Raw genomic sequence first — 26,673 nt, 5'->3', positions numbered from 1 at the left:
CAGCTAAATACAAGGTGGAACAGATTGTTTAGCATAAGTAGTTAACACATTTCAAGGTTCCATTCAAGCCAAAATGGCCTGTTAATACCTCTCCTGTCATGGGGGGGAAGGGAAAGGGGAGAAAAAAAGGTTTGTGGGTTACAGATTTTTGTAATGAGCCATTAAATTGTTCTTGTACTATCAGAGATCAAAAAAAGAGGATCTGATTGGCTGTTCTCTGTACCAGTCTTTTTATTTTACCTCGGTTACCTCGGTCTCACACCCATAAAGAAAGATGGGGATGACAACTGCCTTGTAAACCAAGATCTTGGTGCCTGTTTGCAAATCCCTATCCTTATTTTACCTTTGGACATATCCCCTCATTTTATTAGTCTCCTTTCTAAACAGCCCATCTATTTTCAGAGACAAAGTAGGTGAGGTAATAAACTCACACACAAAAATGATAAAAGACAAACATATTACCTGTAGGCAAACACTTTTCACAAAGTGATCACTTCATATCTGAACTTTCAATACTTGTCCTCAGAGGAACCCTGCACAATGCCTTCAAAAGGCAAGACTGGGAACTTAAATTCATAGTGCTGTTAGATACTAAAAACCTTTGGCTATCCCTTGATGCGAGGATTATGTCCGCCAAGGCGGGTTCATTGGTGGGTTTTTAGGTGGCTGAGGAGCCAATTCGTGCCCTGCAGATTTTCCCACAGAAATGGCAGGTGTAATCTTAGAGGAGACATAGTTGTTGGCTGGAGTGTTGTGCCCTTTCTTTCCTCTTTTGTGGCTTCTCTATCTCATGAGCACGTCTGTTCTCCTCAAAGTGAACTCTGGCTTGGTGTATGGTGTGGTGCCACTGTGTTCTGTTCCATGCCTAGTCCTCCCAGTTTGTTGGGTTGATGCCTCCCATTGAAAGTGTACTTTCCGTATGTCTTCGAAGTGCTTCCGCTGCTCTCCGAGAGCCCTTTTTCCCTGACTTAACTGAGAAGATTATTTGCTTCGGGAGGCGAGTGTCAGGCACACATACATAGTGGCCAGCCCAGCAGAGTTGGTGTTTCATGACCTCCACTTCTACACTGCTGATGTTGGCTGCAGAGAGAATTCTGATGTTAGTGCGTCAGTCTTCCCAGCTGATCCTGAGAATCCTCCTGAGGCAGCGTTACTGGAACCGCTCCAGCCGCTTGGAATGTCTTCTGTAGGTTACCTCGGTCTCACACCCATAAAGAAAGATGGGGATGACAACTGCCTTGTAAACCAAGATCTTGGTGCCTGTTTGCAAATCCCTATCATTGAAGACTCATTTGAGTAGTCTTCCAAAGGATGTGCTGGCACAGTGGATCCTGTATTCGATTTCTGTGTCAGTGCTGGCTGTTTGGGAGACGTGGCTGCCAACGTATGGGAAATGGTCCACATTTTCCAAGGGTTCTCAACTGATGGTGATTTGTGGAGTACAAAGAGTAGTTTGTGCAGGTGAGGGTTGGTAGAGTACCTTGATTTTCCCGATGTTAAGAGAGAGACCCAGGCTGTGATAGGCATCTGCAAAAAGATTTAGAGTGCTTTGCAAGTCGGCCTCTGTGTGTGCAAGAATGACTCCATCATCTGCATACTGAAGGTCAGTGATGCCAGTTCTCATGATCTTAGATTTTGTTTGGAGACGTCAGAGATTGAGGTGGATTCTGTCAGGAAGGCGGTCACGGATGAGAATCAGGATCATGGCAAGGTAAATGGAGAAGTGTTGGAGCAATGACAGCCCTGCTTGACATCAGTGCGAATGATGGGGGGAGGGATAGCTCAGGGGGGAGGGATAGCTCAGTGGTTTGAGCATTGGCCTGCTAAACCCAGGGTTGTGAGTTCAATCCTTGAGGGGGCCACTTAGGGATCTGGGGCAAAATCAGTACTTGGTCCTGCTAGTGAAGGCAGGGGGCTGGACTTGATGACCCTTCAAGGTCCCTTCCAGTTCTAGGAGATAGGATATCTCCATTAATTTATGAATGGTTCGGTCTCTGAGCCGTTGCACAGAGTGGTGGCAGTCATCCCATCATGGAGGAATCTGATTATGGAAATGAATTTTAGTGGCTAGCCAAACCTAGACAGCACCTTTCATAGGGCATCAAGATTGATGGTCAAAGGCCTTGGTTAGGTCAATGAATGCCATGAACTGTTCCTAGTGTTGCTCTATGCACTTCTGAATCTGTCGTGCCACGAAGATCATGTCAGTTGTGCCTCGGGATGGCCTGAAGCCACACTGTGATTCGGGGAGGAGTTCCTTGGCAAGCGGGAGGAGATGGTTTAGTAGGATCTGGGCAAGGATCTCTCCTGTAGTTCCCACACACAGATTTGTCACTTTTCTTGAATATTGTAACAATATTGGCATTTTTAAAGTCAGGTGGAATTTCTTTGCAGGTCCAGATTTTGTTGAGTTGGCAAAGTTTGTGCTGGAGCATTGTTCCACCAGCTTTAAAAACCTCATTGAGGATGCTGTCTGGGCCTGGTGTCTTGTGATTTTTTTTGTCTGGGTGATGGCATGCCGGACTTCCTCAGAAGATGGAGGATCAGCAAGGTGTTCCATTGCTGAACGTTGTGGAATAAACTCGATGGTGTCTTCAGAGACTGTGGATTCATGGTTTAGTAGGCTCTCAAAGTGCTCCTTCCAGCATTGTTTAATGGCTGCATTGTTCTTGAGGGTGGAGCCATCCTGGGAACGTAAGAGGGTTGGGCCTTTGGAGCTTGGCCCATATATAGCTTTTGTTGTTTGAAAGAAGCTTCTCGTGCCATCCTGGTCTACGAAACCCTGTGTAAGAAAGCAGCCCTTGGCAGGACGCTACTGAGAGTCAATTCAGGACAAATTGCTTAGAGCAGGGAAGTCACAGCCCAAGGCTGGGTTTCCTTCACTGCTAAGGCACACCAAACCAGCCAAACAGCGAGGACTTCGGTTTCACTCCACTGGCTAACTAGAAGTCATACAAGCAATTCCCTCAGGCACTCCAGTTTCCCAGTTTTACCACCAGCGCCACTCCTTATGGGGATGAATGGTTATGAAAACCATTACCCCAATAAAAGAAAAAAAGGTTCTCCTGATCCCAAAGGACCAAGCCCCAGACTCAGGTCAATATACCAGTCAGATCTTACCCACAAATCAGGCTTTTGCCAATCCTTTAGAATCTAAAGGTTTATTCATAAAAAGAAATATAGATGAGAGTTAAAATTGGTTAAATTGAATCAAATACATACAACAATTGCAAAGTTCTTAGTTCAGGCTTGTATCAGGCTTGATGGGATTACTGCTGATTTTAAACCAATCAAGTCTCTGGAGTACAAACATCCCAGCTTGGATGGGTCATTCAGTCCTTTGTTCAGAGCTTCAGTGTCAAGCACAGTTCCTCCAGAGGTCAGAAGCAGGATTGAAGACCAAATAGAGAAGATGCCGCTGCCTTTTATAGTCGCTTGCCATGCCGCCTGTGCTTCCTTTGTTTCAAATACAAGCTGCCCAGCACATGGCTTGGAAGTCTCTCCATAGGCTGAGTCATAAGGTGTATCTGCCTTCTCTCAATGGGTCAATTGTATAGCTGATGGTCCTTAATGTGCCATCAATCAGGCTAGGCAGTGCTGATACCACACTGGCTGGGGTGTCACTCAGAAGCATAGCACAAGTTTGAAATACAGACATACATATCTATAACTCATAACACAAAGGCGATACAAACATATAAACAAGATTAATTTATCTGGCAAATTATAACATTTTTGCAGATATCTTGCATGGCATATCTGGCTGATTTACTTCGTGGGAGTTACCCCATGAGCCAACATTTGAAACAGATATAGAGCCAATACTTATAACTTTAAACACAAAAACACATACAGATAGCATAATCATAACCAGCAAATCATAACCTTTTCATAGACACCTTACTTGACCTCCTTTGTACAAGATTTGGTGCAACTATAGGATCTTGGTTGGAACAATGATCTATACAGTTATAGTTCATGTAAATAATGTCACACCCTAGATCTCAGAGGCCTTCTCTTGCCACCACTTATTTTTGATATCATGTAGCCTCCTTTGGACTTTGGCTTTGAACAGGTGTTAGGCCTTCTGTTTTCATTGGTTAGAGGAATCATTTTGCCAGTTACAGAATGCATTTCTTTTCTGTTGAATTAATGCTAGGATTTTCTCATTGTTTTTATCAAATCAGTCTTGGTGCTGATGAGTGGAATATCCTATGGTTTCAGCACATGCACTCTGAATGGTATTTTTAAGTTGTTCCCAGTGCTCTTGAATGTCAATGATGTTGTCAGGCACGTTGGAGAGTTTCTCAGACAGGTGTTGTTGGAATGTCTCACAGCTGGCTTGGTCTTGAAGTGCTTTGACATTGTACTGCTTTTGCTTACTCTGGGTGTGTGCGCAATGTGGTGGAGCAAGCTGCAGGCTTCTGACTGGATGGCCGCATCCAGTGGGATCACTCAACTCAATGGTCAAAACGAGAGAGAGAAAACAATGAATTTCACTATCTGGAATATCCACACCCTTCTGGACTTTCAGCACAATGAATGCCCAGAACGAACTGCTATAATTGCCAGAGAACTGGCAAGACTCAAAATTGACATTGCAGCCTTGAGTGAGACCCACTGGACTGATGAGGGCCAATTAAGAGGATGGATGGGGCTGCACCTTCTTTTGAAAAGGAAAGCCACCTGAAGAGAGACTAATTCACAGGATTGGCTCTGCCATCAAAAATAAGATTGCAAGTCAGCTTTTGGAGCTTCCTATTAGAATCAACAATCGTCTTATGACTCTTCGGCTTAAGCTCCCCAACAACCAATATGCCAGGGTCATCAGTGCATATGCCCCAACAATCGATGATGAGGAAGACCACCAGGAGCAGTTTTATAGAGCTCTCAATGCAGTCCTCACAGCCACACCTAAGGTAGACAAACTCATTCTCCTGGGAGATTTCAATGCCAGAGTCAGATGGGACTCCCAACTCTGGAGCAGCACAATAGGCAAAGAAGGGGTGGGAGGGAAATGTAAACTCCCAAGGTACTTTCCTCTTCAGCACCTGTGTGGAGCATGACCTGCTCATCACAAATAACATCGTTAGGCAGAGTAACAAATGTAAGACCACTTGGAAACATCCTTGGGCCAAACACTGGCACCGCCTTGATTATGTTATAGTCAGAGCATGCGCTTACACTGATGTCTGTATAACATGAGCTATGGGAAGTACAGATCACTGTTGGACAGATCATTGATTAGTAATTAAAGGGTTTGGGGTTGGCAGACCATGATATACTAAAAACTACAGACTCAGGGCGAGCCCTGCTGCCACTGCCTGGCATGGGATCCATTGAGCATGCAGGCTGGGTTGGGACTAGCTGGCTGGCTGGCTTCCTAGTGTTACGGCGTTGGCATGGGCAATTTGTCCCTGGCTGCTGAGTGAATGGCACCAGCATGCTGCCTGTGCTGGGCTGTAAGGGGATCCCATCTCTCCTGCTGTATTTGGGGGGAAGCCTACATCCAGCTTCTCATGGCCCAGCTGGGCTTATCCTGTGGGGGCAAGGGGCCATCCCTCAGCACTGTTGTGCCAGGGCAGTGTGAGTTGCAGGCTGTTCAGGAAGCGATGGCTCAACTGACCTGCTGAACGCAGCATGGACAGACGGGAGGGAGGGACGGGCGGGCACCAAGGTGGGGCTGCCCCTAACGCCCAAGCAGGCACCACAGGTAAGGTTGCCAACCCTTCTGGTTTTGCTGGGAGTCTCCCAATATGGGGCTCTATCTCCCAGAGGCTACACAAGCCAACTGGGAGATTTTAGGCTGCTAAAAGTCCAGCAGGGCTAAGTCAGGCTCTCTGCCTGACCCCACACTGCTCCTGGAAGCAGTCAGCACATCCCTGGGGGAGGGGAAGCAGGGAGTCTCTATGTACTACCCCCACCCTGAGCACCAGCTCCGCAGCTCCTGTTAGTCAGGAACTACGGCCAATGGGAGCTGTGGGGGCGGTGCCTGTAGGTAGTGGTAGTAGGCGGAGCCCCTCCCCATCTAAAAGCCACAGCGATGGGCCAGCTGCTTCTGGGAGCGGTGCAGGGCCAGGACAGGTATGGGAGCCTGCCTTAGCCCTGCTGTGCCGCCAACCGGGAGACGCCCCAGGTAAGCGCCACCTGGCTGGAGCTTACACACTGAACCCCTTGCCCTAGTCCTGAGCCACCTCTTGGACCAGCAACCCAAACCCCCTCCCTGAGCTTGCATCCCCTCTTGTACCCCAACCACTTGCTCCAGCCTGGTGAAAATGAGTTAAGGTGGAGGACGCACGAGCGCTGGAGGGAGGGGGGGGTGGAGGGAATGGGGCGGGGCCTTTAGAGAAGGGGGCGGGGCAAGAATGTTTGGCTTTGTGTGATTGGACAGTTGGCAAGCCACAGCACAGGGAGGGGCTGGAGTGCCAGGGACTTGCAAAGGGGCGGGGCTAGCGGCAGGCGCCCGCGCGGAGCTGCCGGCTATGGGCGTTCGGGGCGGCGGGCAGGGCCGGGTGTCCCGGCCGTGCTGTTGCCTTGCAGCGAGCTTGACGCTGGCGGTGTTGGCCGCAGTGGCCGGGCCGCTCGCAGCTGGGGAGTGGGAGCCCACAGAGGGGCCGCCCGAGCCCCGCGGCCGCTCCCCTTTCCAGCCCAGCACCGGCCTGTCCCCGGTGGAGTTCGGGGCGGTGGTCGCGGCCTCGTACCGGGGCCCTGGGAACGGCGACACCCGCCGCAACCGGGAGTTGCCCATCCTGCTGTGGTGGAGCCCGGGCCTCTTCCCGCACTTCCCGGGGGACACGGAGCGCATCGACTGCGCGCGCCACTCCTGCCTGGTGACCCGGCGCCGGCGCGTGGCGCTGCACCAGCGCACCAAGGCCATCATCTTCTACGGGACGGACTTCCGGGCCTACGAGGCCCCGCTGCCGCGGCTGCCCCACCAGACCTGGGCGCTGTTCCACGAGGAGTCCCCCATGAACAACTACCTGCTCTCCCACCGGCCCGGCATCAGCCTCTTCAACTACACGGCCACCTTCCGGAGGGAGTCGGACTATCCCCTGACCCTGCAGTGGCTACCCAGCCTGGCCTACCTGCGCCGGGCCGCTCTGCCGCTGGCGGAAAAGGAGCGGTGGCGAAAGCAGGGCTATGCCCCGGTGCTGTACATGCAGTCCCACTGCGATGTCCCCTCCGACAGGGACAGATACGTGCGGGAGCTCATGAAGCACATCCAGGTAACTGCTCGGGCTACTGGGGGAAGGCAGAGAGAGGAGTTGGGGAGACACGCTATGCTTAATTTGAGCCAGGGCTGAGCCCCGATATTTCTAGGCTTGGCCGTTCATAGCCCTGGCACCTCTGAGCTTGCTGCACAAGTTACTAATGTGTAAAAATTGCTTGCGCTCCAGCACTTCTTTCATGACAAGTCAAGCACTGGAGACCCAAGAGGGGCTGATAACTATGACTATCTGTGGGGACTGAGTAAGGGTGAGTTAGTAACCTGGTTTACATGAGGGGGAGCAATCTACACCCTCAGGCTGATGAAAACGGGTCTAGCCTACCTGGTTTTGAGCATTCCATATCTGGCCTCATACTGATGAGGTAATTGGGTTGTAATGGGAAGGTAATTGGGTTGTAATGGGAATGAGGACTAGCCTGAGGGTATAACTATTTGTCTTATTGTCAAAATCAGGGCTACCCTAGGAGATTAAATAATGTATGAACACTCTTGCTAGCAATCACGTTAGCTGAACACAGTTTAGCTGTACTTGTAAACGAGAAATAATGTTCAGCACTTGTTCAATTATAGAATTACTAACAACTCTGTTCGGACAGGGTTACATCTTGTATTGTAGACCAAAGATCTGCTGTTAACTCAGTTTTTGAGGCTGTATGCAGTGTTGTAACTGTATCAGTCCCAGAAGATTAGAGACCAACTTTTGGACCAACTTCTGTTGATGAGATAGACACACTTTCGAGCTACACAGAGATCTTCAAGTGTGGGAAAGGTACTAGTGTCACAGGCACAGCTAAATACAAGGTGGAACAGATTATTTAGCATATGTAGTTAGCACATATTCTAAGGGACCTTTCAAGGTGGAGTGCCCCCTTAACATCCCTGCAGTCATAGGGTAAAAAACGGGGGTTAGTGGGTTACAGATTGATATGGATTAATTGATGTCTGTACAGCATTTGTGAAGTGCTGTGTCAGTATATTTTAAGAGAAAATTACAGAAAAAATGAGCCTCATCCCCTCCTTCACCGACTACTGTTCTGCATTGCCCACTACATAAATATAGTGACAGGTTTCAGAGGGATAGCCGTGTTAGTCTGTATCAGCAAAAACAACAAGGAGTCCTTGTGGCACCCTAGAGCTTTCGTGGGCTATAACCTACTTCATCAGATGCATGGAGTGGAAAATACAGTAGGCAGGTATAAATACACAGCACATGAAAAGATGGCAGTTGCCTTACCAAGTGGGGGGTCAGTGCTAACGAGGCCAATTCAATCATGGTAGATGTGGCCCATTTTCAACAGTTGACAAGAAGATGTGAGTATCAACAGAGGGAAAATTATTTTTTGTAATGACCCAGCACATCTACCAATGTGATATATGACATCATGTGCCAGCAATGCCCCTCTGCCATGTACATTGGACAAACCAGACAGTCTCTAGGCAAACAAATAAATTGACACAAATCAGACATCAAGAACTGTGACATTCAAAAACCAATAGGAGAGCACTTCAGTCTCCCTGGACACTCAATAACAGGCTTAAAAGTGGCAATTCTTCAACAAAAAACCTTCAAAAACAGACTTCAACGAGAAACTGCAGAACTGGAATTAATTTGCAAACTTGACACCATCAAATTAGGCCTGAATAAAGACTGAGAGGGACTGGGTCACTACAAAAATGTTGATACTTTTCATGTGCTGTGTATTTATATCTGCCTGCTGTATTTTCCTCTCCATGTATCTGATGAAGTGGGTTATAGCCCACGAAAGCTTATGCCCAAATAAATGTGTTAGTCTCTAAGGTGCCACAAGGACTCCTCGTTGTTTTTGCTGATACAGACTAACGGCTACCCCTCTGAAACCTGGCACTATGTTTATGTAGTGGGCAATGTAGAACAGGAGTTGGTGAGGGAGGGGATGAGGCGCTGCATCTTGTGTCTGTCAGCTATGGTTAACATCTAGGGCACAGTTCTGCTGCTGGATACAAGGAGCAGCAATTGACTTGGGGAATTCCTCTTAACCTGTTGGGAAAGGAATTGAGTGCTTGGAAGAGGAAGGAGGGTTGAAATATAAATATTCTCCAATGAATATTAGATGTGTTAGAATTTTTTGGCTGACTCCACTTGTTGAGAAGGAAGATGTTGGAGTGAGAGGCCAAGTTCAAATTCTTAGGAACTGGTCAGAAGGAATCTCTCCACTGAAAATAAGTTTAAAACAGAGAAATTACTTTTGTAAAGATGATTATTACTATTTTAGGTAGACTCCTATGGTAAATGCCTGAATAACCGAGAGCTTCCCAGTGAGAGGCTGAGGGACACTTCTACAGCCACAACAGAGGATTCTGAATTCATGACCTTTATCTCCAGGTACAAGTTTCATCTTGCGATGGAGAATGCCATATGCAATGACTACATGACCGAGAAGCTGTGGCGTCCAATGCATTTGGGCGCCATCCCTGTATACCGAGGCTCCCCATCTGTGCGGGACTGGATGCCTGATGAACTCTCCATCATCCTCGTGGATGATTTCCGAAGCCCCCAAGAGCTAGCACAGTTCCTTGACTTCCTGGACAGGAATGGAGAGGAGTATTTGAAATACCTAGAGTATAAGAAGCCGGGAGGCATTACAAACCAGTTTCTGCTGGAGAACATGGAGAGGCGTGAGTGGGGAGTGAATGACATGACTTTGCCCAATTACCTGAACGGCTTTGAGTGTTTCATCTGTGACAGGGAGAACATCCGAGTCGCTGATGAGAGGGATCATAAGAAATCTCATGGGAAAGTGCCAGCTCCTGAACCCCACATAGCTAAGTTCACACACATGGGGTGTCCCATGCCAGCCCCTGGCTTTGGAAACATTGAGGATCTCTCTGCAGGAGACAGGTATTGTACGAATGTTGTTTTTACAAAATCATTTTATAAAAGCCCAGTTAATACAGGTTTGTCTAATACTTTTCATCCTGAAGGATTCAAAAATGCTTCTCAAACTACATATGTAGAGCAGCGCTGAAATGTATGACACCCCTTAAGTGGAAGCAAGAGTCATGTATGCTGTGTACAGCATGTGGTTAAAAGGGGGGGAATTCATAGAGAGCATTGGTTAATGGTTAAAGCAGGGGTGGGCAAACTACGGCCCGCGGGCCACATCTGGTCCGCCGGACCGTCCTGCTTGGCCCCTGAGCTCCGGGCCCGGGAGGCTCACCCCCGGCCCCTCCCCTGTTGTCCCTCCAATGCTCTGGGCGGCGGGGCTGTGAGCTCCTGGGGCAGCGCATCTACAGAGCCCGGCCTGACCCAGTGCTCTGAGCTGCGTGGTGGCGACGGCGACATGGCCTGGCTCCAGCCAGGCGGCATGGCTGTAGCGCCGCCAGCCACCGGTGCTCCAGGCAGGGGGTGTTGGATAGAGGGCAGGGGAGTTTGGGGTGGTAGCCAGGGGGCGGGGGTGTTGATAGGGGTTGGGGGGGGGAACAGGGGTTTGAATGGGAGCAGGGGTCCCAGGAGTCAGGAAGGAGGGGGGGGTTGGATGGGGCGGCAGGGGGCAGTCAGGGGACAGGGAGAAGGGGTGGTTGGATGGGGCAGGGGTCCCGGGGGGGCCGTCAGGGAACAGGGGGGGTTGGATGGGGCAGGAATCCTGGGGGGGGGGGGAGAGGCAGATAGGAGGTGGGGGCCAGGCCATGACCCCCTCCCCTAACCGGCCCTCCATACAATTTACGAAACCCGATGCGGCCCCCAGGCCAAATAGTTTGCCCGCCCCTGGGTTAAAGCAAGAGATTGGGAGAGCTGGATTCTGTTGTTGACTCTGCCACTGAAATGTACTGTGACCTCGGTAAGTCATTTAACCTTTCTGCATGTCAAGCTATCTGTAAAATGATAACAGTACCCACTTTTCCAAAGCACTTTGAGGTCCTTGGATGAAATATGTTATGTAACTTAGTACAAAGGATTATTATTGCATTAAGGGTGTGATTTCCAAATGTACTCTGTGTTGGCCTAACTCTGTTCCCATTGAAGACAATAATAAAATTCCCCCTTACTTCAGTTGGAGCAGTTGTGCCAACCCTGAGCACTTTGAAAAATCCCACCCTAAATTGTGTTTGACACTGGGACAAATTCCTACTCATATATAAAGTACAGTAAGATCTTTAATGTCTATGTAGAACCTCAGTTCTTAAAGTCTCAATTGTTCAGAAGGGATTGACTCTCAGAACAGGATGAGTGGGCCCTGTCCCTGCTTTTGCACAATGCTGGTGAAAGATACTGGACTGACAGTCCTAAAGGCTGGAGTCTTCTGTCCACAGGCCAGATTCAGCATGGGCAGAGGCAGTGTAAGCTTCCCTCCACTTTACCAGCAATGTACGTCAGGTCTGTTCTGAAGCAACCACTTCTAGTCTTGAGAAACATTTAAATTTTCACTGTCCATTTAGTCCTTTGTGTCTCTGCTAAGATGGCTAATAAAGAGGTCAGTTAGGCACTTGTCATGATGAGATTTGTGTTGTAGACGCCTGCCCCTTAGGAAATGGTTTGAGTCTACCCAATCCGTGTGACATGAGCTGTCAGCCATCATATAGTAAAATCTTCCAGCCACTGCCGACATTGGCTGTTCTTGAACCATGACCTGCTGCTGAAAATGTCCATATCCTATTGCCATTTCCACTGTATAAACTATTAATGTAACAAAACAGAATGATTGATTCAAATATCAGAAGACTCCCTCCCTAGGAAGAACTCTATCACCTTATTTGTAAAATAGTTTCTTAACATGTCAGAGGTACGTGTTGTCATCGGGGACAAAGTCTTAGGCAAGTCTGAAGTTTTAAAAAGAAGCATTTAAATTATCCAAGTGCAAAAGAAGTGTTTGAAATTTCTTAACTGTTCAAAAGAACCTATTTTTCTACATTTGAATACTACTAAAAGTGGCCAAATTAAATGTTAACAAATGTCTTTCTCCCTGTCCTGTCTCCCCTCCCCCAAAATTTCACCTTGAGGTCATAATAATTCCTTATGAAACTCATTGCACACAAAAATCTCATTTTAAATTTAATATCCTTTTCATTATTGTTTTCAGAATACCACGAGTGATCCATGTATGGACCAATTGCAAAAGCAAACTCCTGAGTAAAGGAGCTCCAAAAAGCTTTAAAACGATTGTATCTTCTGTTGGTTGTTTTGAGGGGCTTTTGGAATGTGTTTTCTTAGTAGAAAGATTCACTCCCCCATTATAAACAGCTGCCAAGAGAAGCTATGCAAGTTCACTGTCAATAGAATGAGTACGCACTACTTTCCTTGGTGGTGGTCTTTTTTCTTTTCTTGTACTTGTTTGTTAGGGTGACATCTTGAGCAGCAGGTGGCAGAAGAGATTTAGTTTAGGCAAGTAACAGTTGCTACTGAATAGGCATGGAGAGATTTTCTGGATGCAAGTTAGGGTAATGTATGGTTCTGTCGGGGGATCATCAATCTGAGTGGATGTGTATACTGTAGCTCCATATTCCAAGCTGTAGGCCTCTTACACAGAGGTCTCTTAGCCCTGGTCTACACTACGAGTTTAGGTCGAATTTAGCAGCGTTAGATCGATTTAACCCTGCACCCGTCCACTCAACTAAGCCATTTTTGTCGACTTAAAGGGCTCTTAAAATCGATTTCTGTACTCCTCCCCGACGAGGGGATTAGCACTGAAATCAACCCGCCGGGTCGAATTTGGGGTAGTTGTGGACGCAATTCGACGGTATTGGCCTCCAGGAGCTATCCCAGAGTGCTCCATTTTGACTGCTCTGGACAGCACTTTGAACTCAGATGCACTAGCCAGGTACACAGGAAAAGCCCCAGGAACTTTTGAATTTCATTTCCTGTTTGGCCAGCATGGCGAATTCAGCATGCTGTACCCCAAGAATGTTTCTACGCTCCCCCTATCATCTCCGTCCCTGAGGTTATTGCAGATTAGAAGGCAAAAAAACCCGCACTCGCAATGACATGTTTTCCGAGCTCATGCAGTCCTCCCGCACTGATAGGGCACAGCGTAATGCATGGAGGCATTCAGTGGCAGAGGCCAGGAAAGAATTGCTGTGTTTGCTTAACGTCAAAAGTATCATGCCTCGCTAGCGATCCTGCCCGAGCCAGGTCGCTGTGTAACATGCACTCTGCGCTGTGTCAGCCTTGGGCGGGGGCATGACTGCTTTGTGAGCAGGAAGGCCATAGATATAGGCATTGCATTAGGTAGCTTCTGTAGCTAGAGAAAACATTCCTGTGCATTCGGCAAAGTCTGTGGCAAAAAAAGAGAAGCCCCATAGTGTAGTGGTTATCACATTCACCTGACATGCGAAACGTCCCCGGTTCAAAACCGGGCGGAAACAGGTCACTGTTCTTTTTCTGACTCCCATCCTGCATTTTAAGTCTTAGAACAGACTGCACTGTGAAATTTTACTTTGAATTATATCAATTATGAGTTAAATAATATGGAAGCTCTCTCTAAGTTATAGTCCCGGGTTCCTTACCCTTTCAGCTGCTCTGATAATAAATTAACATTTTTGTTAGGGGCGGGGGGAAATTTTCATGAAGCCTTTTATAGGGACTAAATGCTATCTAGGACTCTGAAATAATCTTAACGTGGCCCATAGAGTGCAATCCTTCGTTCTGGATTTGTCATTCCATAAATTGAACTGCTCCTTACTACTGTCCAGGCTTTATGAGCCATGGGAGCAAGGGGCAGACTGGGGTAGGTGCGACCGCACGGTAATGCCGGCTGGGAGAGCAGCCTGAGGCAGAAGCCTCCAGCTTGCATGATATTCCAGGCAGGACTGAATCTCCATGAGACGAAACTTAAAGAAGAGAATGACCTGGAGTCACTCCCATTCGGTGCTCTAAGAGGAGGACAGCCATGTCTGTCCAGGCACCCCGATCTACCTCACCGAGGTCTGCCAGCTGAGCGGGGCTGAGCAGGACTCCGGCTGGCAGGAGCCAGCGGACGGAGCCCCAGACCGGCAGCGGGCTGAGCCGCTCAACCCGCTGCCGGTCTGGGACTCCGTCTGTCAGCCCCGCTCAGCCCGCTGCCTGCCTGGGGTTCCCATCATCCAGGCAGGCAGCGGGCTGAGCGGGTCCGGCGGACAGGACCCTGGAAAAAAGGCACAAAACGATTGTCTGCCGTTGCTTTCACGGAAGGGGGGGGGCCTGACGACATGTACCCAAAACCATCCACAACAAATTTTTTGCCCCATCAGGAATTGGGAGCTTAACCCAGTATTCCAATGGGCAGCGGAGACTGCAGGAACTGTGGGATAGCTACCCACAGTGCACCGCTCTGTAAGTCGATGCTAGCCGCGGTAGTGAGGACGCACTCCGCCAACTTAATGCGCTTAGTGTGGATGTACACAATAGACTGTATAAAATCGACTTCTATAAAATCAACCTAATTTTGTAGTGTAGACATACCCTTAGTGTCTCGCTGACCAACAGTAGACCCCTCACCCATTATTTACAGATAACTTGTATCTAGGCCATCAGACCAGAGGAAAATGGTGAGATCACACAACACAATACTTCTATGCTTCCTGGCCATGTGCTGTAGAAAGATATCCGTATGCTATACAGTCCAGCTTCCATGAGGTGACCAGCAGGATTCCAGATGAGAATTTGGGCTTTAACCATCTGTACCACCAAAATAGAGAAGAACGGTAAAGAGCTATCAGTGGAGTGACAGAAACTCAGAATTGCCACTGTCTTGTGCCAAACTTTAGTTTTGTTCCATGGTTGTGTAATTTCATAATTACAGTCTTATGAAGCTTCGTAATCTGACTATAGTGTCACAAGCCAGCAAAATCAGTTTGGCTGATACCCTGTTGTGCCTGTCAGAACGTGTATGTTGTCTTTTGCTTATTACGTATGTAATAAGTAGGAACTACAAAAGCACAATTGGGTCCACATAGCTGTTTACTAACTATATATACAATGTGCAAAGCCTAGCTACATATATATGCTGCTGCCCTGGCAGGATCTGATGACTTCTAAACATAAACAACAGTGAGAGCAACTAGAGTGCTCACAAACTATTTAAAGGGATTCTACCCTATTACTGTACCATACAATGTGTGTCTGCATGTGCAATAACCTTTATGTACAAGGGTGAGGCTTGTATTTACAATCATACTTGGTATACATTTATCTTTTTAAACACTTGAGTACAGTGACTTTAGTGCTGTTGAAAGGTGCTGGCTTGGCAGCCCTGTTGCCTCAAGACCTTTCATAGAATAGGAATTGTTAAACCCTGGGTCCCAACCTGGGGCTCCAGCATCTACACTGCATTATGTGGGTCTAAGTCCAACCACCCATATCCCAGACTTCCTAGCATCCTAGCAATGTAACTGCTCTAACCCTTTGTTCGTGGTGCAGTGTGGGAAAACTTGACTGTCCAGAAGACACAGAGGCCACGTGGGATTGTGGAATACTTTTGGTGGACTCCTAGAGCATGAGTCCAGTGGGTCTGCATCTACACTGCAAAGCAATAGGGCTTGAACCCGGGGTCCTGATTTTACTCAGGTTCAGACCCTCCCCTTGGACTCCTGCGACTCGGGGTCTGAGCCTTGAGTTAGCGTGATTTGTGCATAGATGGAAGGGGCCCGATAGGCTTGAGCCCAAGTTTGCAGTGTGAGCTTGCATTGCAGTGTAGCCATAGCCCATAGAGAAACTATTTCTAGGTATGAGAGGATGGTTCAGTTTCTGTAGACAGTTGAATCCTTGGCCACTCTGATTGTGACTAAGTGACCTATCTGCTTGTGATGAGGGGTTCTGTTTACTAGGAACCAGAACCTGAAATTACTCTTGAGCTGTGTAGTATAGTACTTTCAAGAGCATATAATGGAGAGTTGTCCATAATTCTTGTGTGAGGGGAAGGGCCACATCTGTTCTATTGATATGGATTTATATTCCAGAATCGGGCTTTTGACAAAATCACTGTAAGACTTACATGTTTAGGAGGGTGAGTGACAACACCTTCCTACTTACCTGAATGTCTTTGAATGTTATGTCTGTCATTGGGAAGATGCTTAGATTGCAGAGGATAGGAGCCAAAGGTTACAAATGTTTGGTAGTATAAGATACTCCAGGTGGAAGTGAAATATACTAGTGGGATGATGGAGACGTACACTAGTCTCATTATATACACACACTAGAATTTAATTCAGGACAGGAAAAGCACAGACCAGAACAATTTCAAACCCACACAAGTATAGATATAACATAATTTAGCCTAGTAGAATTGTTCTTGTTATAAAGGTGTTTACCAGGGGTCAACAGTATTAGAGTCAAAGGTTTCTTTTGTTTTAATCATAGAATCATAGAATATCAGGGTTGGAAGGTGTGACGGGTTGGATCACAGAAACCCCCTTGGGAGCTGCCACCCAATGTACCAAGACTACTTCTGCTCCTGTTTTCCCTGCCAGCTCAGGACTCCAGCACCCTGTCTTGCTGAGCCAGACACTCCAGTCTGCTCTAACACAGACCCAGGGTCTGAATCACTTGTCCCAAAGCTGCAAGTTTACCTGAAAACAGCTCACAGTAGTGTGCTTGTCTTTAGCACTCAGATGCCCAACTCCCAATGGGGTCTAAACCCAGATAAATCCGTTTTACCCTGCATAAAGCTTATGCAGGGCAAACTCATAAATTGTTCGCCCGCTATAACACTGATAAAGAGATATGCACAGTTGTTTGCTCCCCCAGGTATTAATACATACTCTGAGTAAATTACTAAATAAAAAGTGATTTTATTAAATACAGACAGTAGGATTTAAGTGGTTCCAAGTAGTAACAGACAGAACAAAGTAAGTCACCAAGCAAAATAAAATAAAATGCGCAAATCTATGTCTAATCAAACTAAATACAGATAATCTCACCCTCAGAGATGCTTCAGTAAGTTTTTCTCAGACTGGACACCTTCCAGGCCTGGGCACAATTCTTTCCCCTGGTACAGCTCTTGTTCCAGCTCAGGTGATAGCTAGGGGATTCTTCATGATGGCTCCTCTCTCCTCTTTGTTCTGTTCCACCCCTTTATATATCTTTTGCATAAGGCGGGAACCCTTTGTCCCTCTGGGTTTCCATCCCCCCCTCACTGGAAAAGCACCAGGTTAAAGATGGATTCCAGTTCAGGTGACATGATCACATGTCACTGCAAGACTTCATTACTCTCTTGCCAGCACACACATATACAGGAAGACTCACAGGTAAATACAGCCATCTGCAGACAATGGGAGTCATCAAGATTCCAAACCATCCTTAATGGCCCACACTTTACATAATTACAATAGGCCCTCAGAGTTATATTTTATATTTCTAGTTTTAGATACAAGAGTGGTACATTTATACAAATAGGATGATCACACTCAGTAGATTACAAAGCTCATAATGATACCTTACAAGAGACCTTTTGCATGAAGCATATCCCAGTTACGTTATATTCACTTTTTACCATATTTTTCTAAAACCATATAGACTGCACAACATCACAGAAGGGACCTCAGGAGGTCAACTAGTCCGACCCCCTGCTGAAAGCAGGACCAATTCCCAACTAAATCATCCCAGACAGGGCTTTGTCAAGCCTGACCTTAAAAACCTCTAAGGAAGGAGATTCCACCACCTCCCTAGGTAACCCATTCCAGTGCTTCACCACCCTCCCAGTGAAAAACTTTTTCCTAATATCCAACCTAAACCTCCCCCACTGCAACTTGAGACCATTACTCCTTGTTCTGTCATCTGCTACCACTGAGAACAGTCTAGATCCATCCTCTTTGGAACCCCCTTTCAGGTAGTTGAAAGCAGCTATCAAATCCCCCCTCATTCTTCTCTTCCGCAGACTAAATAATCCCAGTTCCCTCAGCCTCTCCTCATAAGTTCCAGCCCCTAATCATTTTTGTTGCCCTCCGCTGGACTCTTTCCAATTTTTCCACATCCTTCTTGTAGTGTGAGGCCCAAAACTGGACACAGTACTCCAGATGAGGCCTCACCAATGTCAAATAGAGGGGAATGATCATGTCTCTCGATCTGCTGGCAGTGCCCCTACTTATACAGCCCAAAATGCCGTTGGCCTTCTTGGCATCAAGGGCACACTGTTGACTCATATCCAGCTTCTCATCCACTGTAACCCCTTGGTCCTTTTCTGCAGAACTGCTGCCTAGCCACTCAGTCCCTAGTCTGTACCAGTGCATGGGATTCTTCCATCCTAAGTGCAGGACTCTGCACTTGTCCTTGTTGAACCTCATCAGGTTTCTTTTGGCCCAATCCTGTAATTTGTCTAGGTCCCTCTGTATCCTATCCCTACCCTCCAGCGTATCTACCACTCCTCCCAGTTTAGTGTCATCTGCAAACTTGCTGAGAGTGCAGTCCACGCCATCCTCTAGATCATGTATATGTACAGTTCAGTGCTAGTTCCTTCATGCTGGGGCACAAGCTTTTTAGTATTCCAAAAGGAGAGAGTTGAAGGTCAGAGTGAAATTTATTATGTTCCCCACTCAAAAACTGTTAATGGTGATGTAAAAAGAAAAATGTCAGGTTGTCCTTATCAAGGCTGTAATTCCTGTAGGAAGCCCATGAGATATTCATTGAGTCTCGGCTTCAGTTTGGACCTTGAAGAACTGTTACTAGCACTGTTTGCTGATAAAATGATGTTACCCATGAAAAGTATATAAATTTATATATATTAATCCTAATCATAAACCAAAATGATCCATGGATCATTTTTGAAAGAGGATGAAACATTAACTCTGATACCTGATTAACTTACAACCTCATTTTCCCCAAAATTCAGGCCCAGAATGCTTCCTTTTCCATTATCCCTCCACCACTTCTCAGGGCTTGGAGGAAATATTTCAAATGATTGTTCTTTATTTCCACACACACGTTCAGTTCCACAAAAGACATCTATCCTGGACTGATTGAAGAGGGCTCACAGCACATCTGAATGCTGCTTTCTCCTAATGAGATTTGAGGCAGTTTGACTGCAAGAGCAAGCTTCTCTGCCCCCAATCCTGTGCTTATTGATCAGTTCTGAAAGGTAAGTTCTGGGATCCCTACAGATATACTCTGAAGAAACCTTCCACTTCAAGTGGCATTACTGATAATGGGAAAACTAATTCTATTGGTCTAGAATGTACATTCACATTTCAATGTTCACAAAGAACATTTCTCTGACCACACTGTACAATTCCTTTGGGACTTTTGTACTATATATGTGAGGATTGCTTCTGGGCAACACAGGCTTGAAGGTTTATTCATCCTGTGATGAGTAGAATTGGTGCCAGAAGTGCTGTACTCATCATCTGGGGGGGGGGACAAATGAGCTTGGCACCATGGATGAGCAATAAGTACTGTGTAGCTGATATGGACAGGTTTGAAATGGCACCCCACTCAGTTTTTGTGGCCAGAATCTGTGATATTCTTGCTTGGCTGAGGAGGGAACATATTCCATGAGAGGCTGAATGTTAGGGATCATCACGAACCTGCCAGGTTTAGCTAGTCATGGAACGACCTCAGTGATTACTTACATGAAGCTTTGGCGTACTCTGTCACAATATGAATGGGAGAGGAGGTGCTCCACATGACTATGAATGGGAAGGGAGCTGCCATACACACACTTTCTATTAAGATGTAGTCCATGCTATGACAAAGTTTGAGAACCTTAGTATATCTCTCCCTCCCTTCCCCCCCCCCCCCAAAAAAAAGCTGAGTAACTGTAAGGCTCGAGGGATTGATGGGATTCAAAGCCTTTCCTCTCTTGATTACTGATTCAAATACAGCCTAGGCTTCTTATGACCAAAAGCTGTTCCCATCTGATAGCTGTTTAGTGTTTACTATGATATGAGTTGTGGTCTCACCCCATCTCCAGTTATCGCTATATGGGCCATGGAGAGCTACTTTCCACCTCCTAGAGGTGGTCGTTCCAGGTTAGGATTCTGTGCAAGGGTTTATTTTATTAGAGGACTTCATTCTTCAAAGCTGTTGATGTTCTGTCTTACCCTAGCACTAAATTCACAAACACAAAATCTAAGCAAGTTCCAAAGCCAGTACTAAGGTGTCGTAGTTTCTGCTACGTAAATTCCCTTCAGGTTTCTTTGAATACATTTAGAGCTGGGGTTCTCAAACGGGGTCATGCAGTTATTACATGGGGGTCTCAAACACCTGCATGAAACAGAGCAACTGCTATACAGTATATAATTTAAATCTAGCATTTTAGAAAATTACACACACCTTTCTGTTACAATGTACTGTATTTACTTCAGAAGTATTGTAAACATATAATGCAGTGATTGTTGTTCCTAAACAAAGTATATTTTTTTATCACCACCACTTTAAGGAATTGGGACTCTGGGGATTGTAGTATCGTGTGCACAGATTTGTTGTCTTGAGACAACATTAGAGGGCTTGATTGTTCAGCATCTGAAGAGCTGCATTAAACCGCAGACCAATCAGAACACTGAGATGGGCAAAAAAAAAAAAAAAAGTAATTTATAATTTAACAGACACACACACAGGCAGGCGCGGTGCTAGGAGGGGTGGCTTGCAGGGGCTATAGCCACCCCAAAATTTGCTTTAGTCCCTGCCCCCCATAGCCATGTCTCCAAGTGCAAAGACCAAACGTGACACAGAAGTACGGGTGGCATAGTGTGGCATTGCCACCCTTACTTCTGCAGTTCTGCACTGCTGCTGGTGGCTGTGCTGCCTTCAGAGCTGGGTGCCCGGCCTGCAGCTGCCACTCTCCAGCCAGCAGCTGCCACTCTCCAGCCACCCAGCTCTGAAGGCAATGCCTGCTGCCAGCAGCAGCACAGAAGTAAGGGTGGCAATAGGGCACTAAGTCTGCTTTGACAAAGTTTCTTCGTGCCCTGACCCCCGTTATTAAACAGTAACTAGTTAAAAAAATAACTTTTCTGCTTATAACAATAATTTAAATAAAAATGTGTGGTACATTTAGCACTTAGAAATAGTTTGTGTTTTTAATTTATAAGGGGGGGGGTTGCACTCAGAGGCTTGCTGTGTGAAAAGGGGTCACCAATAGAAAAAGTTTGAGAATCCCTGATTGAGAGAGAGCACAGTGACTCAGTAATTCCAATATTTAATAATGAGCTTCCCCAACCTCTGTCCTTCGTAGTCCCCTCTTAGGTGAGAGAGGAATTCAGTCTTAATGTTGGTTCCGCTTCAGACCCCCTCACTTTCTAATGGCTTGTTGTGCTTTCCCTCTTCTATGTTTCAGCTGGAAGGAGATGTGGCTACAGGATTATTGGCAGAGTCTTGACCAGGGTGAGGCTCTCACCACCATGATTCACCACAACGAGTCTCATCAGGGAAGATTTTGGGATTACATGCATGAGATCTTCCTGAAGAGGACCAGACAGCAATGACCATCGTCATGAGCACCTGGTTCAGTGTTACATGGAAGGCTGGGATGGTAGGGACTTTTACCTGTCTCCGAAGACTGTGTTTTGGAACGCAAGAGGAATTGCTCATCTTGTATCTCATTCTGACTTTGGAGTCCTTCCTTTCATGGGGTCTGAGGACAGTCAGTCTGATCAGGCTTGAGTTCACACACACACCCCCCACACACACACATACCACTTCAGCAGTGGGCCCTGTTCTGGAGACACCGTCTTCAGAGTCTGGGGTCAGAGAAGAATTCAATCTCTTTGTGCTTTCAGTGTAATTTCCTTCTGACCAAAAAAGTATTACACTTTGTGCCAAATGACTTGGAACATAGGCCAGTTGAGGCTGAACTGAGGTGTCCTGAGCTTGTTTCATTTCAGGAATTTAATTCCACATATTCAGTATTATTTTTGTAAAGGCTTTTTATTTCGCTAGGCACTTATCCCTCCCATTAAGATGGGTGTTTTTTTAAAATCAGGGATACTGGTAAATGACCAGCTTTTATGAACAGGTAATTTTTCCAGTGAGGCAATTATGATAGATTAATATCTGGGGAGAGGGGTTATGCCTTATGAAACTTCAGTGATAAAGCATTCCCCCTTCAAGTGAATAAGCCTCAAACATAGTAAATTTCAGGAAGCTTTTTCCCTTCCCCTCCCCTTCCCTCCCCTCCATCAAACAGAGTTCACTTCTGTTAAATGATGACAATCTTAGTGGTCTTGGCAAAAACATCATTTCAGATGTGGTATTTCTTACTCCTGTAAATCTCATAATGATCAGGATATGGAAAGAACTGTGCAATTTATACCCCCACACTGTGTGGGCATGAGCACATGTGCGATTTACATGCTGTGTGAGTCCAATTCACTACTTATCCTGTGTTCCGTGAACTAATGACAACGGATCTTAGACCATCCCTCTAACCCAGTGGTTCTCAAACTTTTTTTTCCTGTGGATCACTGGAAAATTGCTGAGAGTCTCGGCGGACCACTTAATGATCTTTTCAAATATTGTTTGTACCATTAGCTAACTATTGTAAAGCCCTTTGGATAAAAGTGCTATATAAAAAACTTAATAATAATTTTTTTTGTTCTACAAATAAAAGCACACAACTCATATTTTAATATCAGTAGTCTTACCTTTCTAATGTGATGGATGTGCCCTCTCTCCCCTGCCACGGCAGCCCTTGAGCTGGGGCTGGGAAGGAGAGCTGACTCTCCCTGGCAGCCGCAGGCCTGGTGCTGGGGGAAAAGTATTTAGAATTGAACCATAGCCATAATCAGTGCGGATGAAAGTGGAATAATGTTTTACATTTATTACTGCTATTAATACAACCTCTTTTACAACAGCATTGTATTGTTGACTTGTTTAATTTATCATCCATTATGGCGACTAGATGCTGTCTTGTGCCTATATGCAGTGTATCTTTGTTCTGTTTTTGTGCAGTTGATTAATCCTTCATAGACGTGTTTCTCTGCAGTTATCTCTCTCTCATTTTATTGATTTTTAGCCCTTTTTTCAGTTTATCAATAGAGTATTTTAATTCCATTCTCCAAACTATCTACACTCCATCCCAGCGTCATATAATCAGAATTTGTTTCACTTGCTCTTGTTGCCATCTTATCCCTCCCATTGGATAAGATGGCAACTTATCCAATGGGATAAGTCCCTAATGAAAGTATTAATAGTGCTGGACCCAGAACAGACCTCTAAGGAACATCAGACAGCATCTCCTCCTAACTTGACATTGAATCATTGATCATTTATGTTCATTTTTTTCATTCAGTTCAGTCATTTTATGTAAATTCCATCTAATCTGTTTTTTAAGGGACTGCCACATGGAACTGTATCAGATGCCTTACTAAAATGGAGATATGTTCCCTTCTGCCTTTTATTTAGCAACTAAACTTGTTATCCAGTCACACACACAAACTTAGCATGATTTGTTTAATAAACTCATGTTGCCTACCATTTTTCACCTGTTTTCCCTTTGGTGCCTACAAATCCTGTGCTTGCCTAATTCTTCCAACAATTCAGCAGGGCCTTGCCTGTCCTCCATAAGATCTCAAAAATAATAGCCAGTTCTAATACCGCTTCTGCCAGTTACCAGGGTTGAGAGTTTCCCTGAGCCCTGCTTATTGAATGTATTAAGTAATTCTGCCCTGTGGCTTTTCCCTTTCCTGTTAACTAGTACTGCATTAAATCTTCTGTTAGTATTTTTTTTTGTTTACTGAAGACTGAAGAATTTCTTTTTGTCCTCTCCTACTTTAAGCGAGGTATCCAAACACACACTCTGGCCATCCATTTGCTTCTTATCTTGCATGCTTTTGCATCCTTTAGTAATAGCCTCTCATGCTATGTCTTTGACTCTAATTTACCCCTGCATCTACCTTACTGTCCCTGATCTTATCTCCTGTGATTTCTGACTCAAACTCATATATAATTGTTTTCAGGGAGAAAATCCAGTTCTGCCTTCTGTTACAACGGAAGCCCCACTTGTTGTAGGCCTCATGTGGTTCTGCTGCATAGGCTATGGGCAGATTTTGGGATGGGTGTCAGCTCTGTTCATTGGATCTGCAACCACTGCACAGCGTCAGCCCCATTCTCTGAGATTCCCTTTGCATCCCTATGCAGCAAGGTTTTGGGGTACGGAGACAGAGAGATAGATATGGGGAGGAGCAAGACAGTGGCAGATCCACTATCCAATGTGGACCCACCAGTCATCACTCCATGTAGAGTAGGGATGTGGGAGCAGCAGCAGGATTAACTGCGGCCTTAAGGTTGCAGTAATGGCTGCACAGTGATTCAGCTTCTACTCAGCAGCTTGGTGAGATTGAATTCCTTCCATCTGCATGGGTCTGGCCCCAAGAAATGACTCCCTTCACAAAACCTGGGTATTCTGGTGCAGATTTGATTCAAGTCTGTAATACAACACCCCGTGCACTAATTTTTTCCTTTTCACTTGTGTCTTGCAACTGTTAACGTTTTGTGTTTTTTACAGTTAAAGTTGCAATTCCAACCCCTCCCCACACACACACACACAAACATCCAGCGCATGATTGAACAGCAACAAACATTAAAAATGTGGAAACCATATTAAGATTAAATATGTCTATCAGGCTCAATCACAGACGCATTCCTGCTACCCTGGGGAGGCCGCCTGCTGTACACCTTTCCCCTGTTCCCTCTTGTGCACAGGGACGGGGCAGAGATAATTCTGGAGGCACCAGCGTGGCCTCGACAACACTGGTACACCATGCTCCTGGAACTGTCAGTGGTCGCCCCAATCACATTGCCACTCCTTCCCAATCTGATCACTCAGGACCACAGTTGTCTTCATCACCCCCGACCTGCAGTCCCTCCACCTCACAGCTTCGAAGCTTCATGGCTGAACCCCATGGAACTTCTGTGCTCAGAACAGGTAAGGGAGGTCCTACTCGGCAGCAGGAAGCCCTCCACTAGAACCACATAGCTGGCAAAGTGGAAAAGATTTACTTGTTGGTGTGACCAGCGTCGTGCACCTCCTCTTCAGGCACCAGTACCTCTCATCTTAGAGTATCTTCTGCACCTGAAACAGCAAGGCCTGGCAGCATCCTCCATAAAGGTACACCTCGCTGCTATCTCAGCTTCCCACCAGGGAGCGTCTAGGCGCTCTGTCTTCACCAACCCTATGGTTTGCTGGTTCCTCAAGGGTTTGGAACATCTACATCCCCAGATCAGACAGCCTGTCCCCGTGTGGGACCATATCCTGGTCCTCTCCAGGCTAATGGCGCCCCCATTTGAACCGCGGGCGACTTGCTCCCTTCTCTATCTGTCGTGGAAGGTAGGCTTCCTGGTCGCCATTACATCAGCAAGGAGGGTGTCTGAGTTAAAGGCGCTTACCTCAGACCCAACTTACACGGTTTTCCACAGGGATAAGGTGCAACTCAGATCTCATCCAGCCTTTCTTCCTAAGGTTGTGTCACACTTCCACACTAGTCAGGACATTTTCCTACCTGTTTTTTATCCTAAGCCTTGTGCCAGTAGCTGTGAGCAGAGGCTGCACTCCCTGGATGTTCAGCGAGCAGTAGGCTTTTACATCGAGCGCACTAAGCCGTTCAGAAAGTCGAACCAGTTCATAGCAGTGGCAGAACGGATGAAAGGACTCCCGGTCTCATCTCAGAGAATATCTTCCTGGATCATGTCATGCATCCGCACGTGCTACAAGCTGGCCAAAATACCAGCCCCGGCACTTACGGCACACTCCATGAGAGCTCAGGCCTCATAAGTGGCATTCCTGGCCCAGGTCCCAGTACAAGAAATCTGCAGGGCAGCAACTTGGTCCTCGATACATACGTTCACCTCTCATTACACCATTGTCCAGCACGCCAGAGATGATGCAGCTTTTGGCAGAGCGGTGCTCCAATCAGCGACTCCATAACTCCAACACTACCGCCTAGGAAAGGCTTGGGAGTCACCTCATTGAAATCGATATGAGCAATCACTCAAAGAAGGAAAAACGGTTACTCACCTTCTCATAACTGACTGCAATATCCCTCCGCACATGAGGGTAGCTATTGTTGCTAGCATGTCACTTCATGTGGGCCATATACGATTAGCATTGAGTAACTTATCTTGTATTTCTTTAATAGCACTAGTAATAGCATGTTTCCTTATGTGTATGCAGATTTATCATAAACATTTTCCCTGACTCTTCTTCAAAGTTCTCTAAATGCAATTGTTTTGCTTTAAAACCAGCTTTAATCAGCCTCTTTCAATAGATTTTTCCCCCTGTATTTTACATTTATTTTCAGTGCTGTAAGAATCATCCTCTTTTCTATTGCAGTCACATAGTGATGAACTTGCAAAAATTGAATGAAAGGAACTATATTTCTTGTTGCTTTACATGACATGACTTCTCTACTCTCTTACACTGTGGCATTCTTCCAAGTCTTGTTTTTAGCTCTCGAAGTCCTTTGTACACTTATCTACTTCCAAGCTACCCATAGTAGTAAAAGGAGAGATTGGATTGGCTGTAACTGCCACAGTGTCTCTGGTCTAATATGGGTGTGGATTATCAACA

At 46.2% G+C, this 26,673-nt stretch overlaps 1 protein-coding gene across 1 annotated transcript; it reads left to right on the top strand.

The window, feature by feature from the left end:
- The first annotated feature begins 6,482 nt into the window (after nucleotides 1–6,482).
- FUT11 (fucosyltransferase 11) lies at nucleotides 6,483–23,568 on the top strand. Its single transcript, XM_065407585.1, has 3 exons — nucleotides 6,483–7,226; nucleotides 9,481–10,106; nucleotides 21,445–23,568. Exons 1-3 carry the CDS (start codon nucleotides 6,483–6,485, stop codon nucleotides 21,590–21,592), a joined length of 1,518 nt encoding a protein of 505 aa, XP_065263657.1. The 3' UTR covers nucleotides 21,593–23,568.
- The last annotated feature ends 3,105 nt before the right edge of the window (nucleotides 23,569–26,673 follow it).

Source organism: Emys orbicularis, chromosome 7 (genome assembly GCF_028017835.1).
Source record: "Emys orbicularis isolate rEmyOrb1 chromosome 7, rEmyOrb1.hap1, whole genome shotgun sequence".
NCBI lineage: Eukaryota > Metazoa > Chordata > Testudines > Emydidae > Emys > Emys orbicularis.
This window is presented reverse-complemented; position numbering and strand designations above follow the sequence as displayed.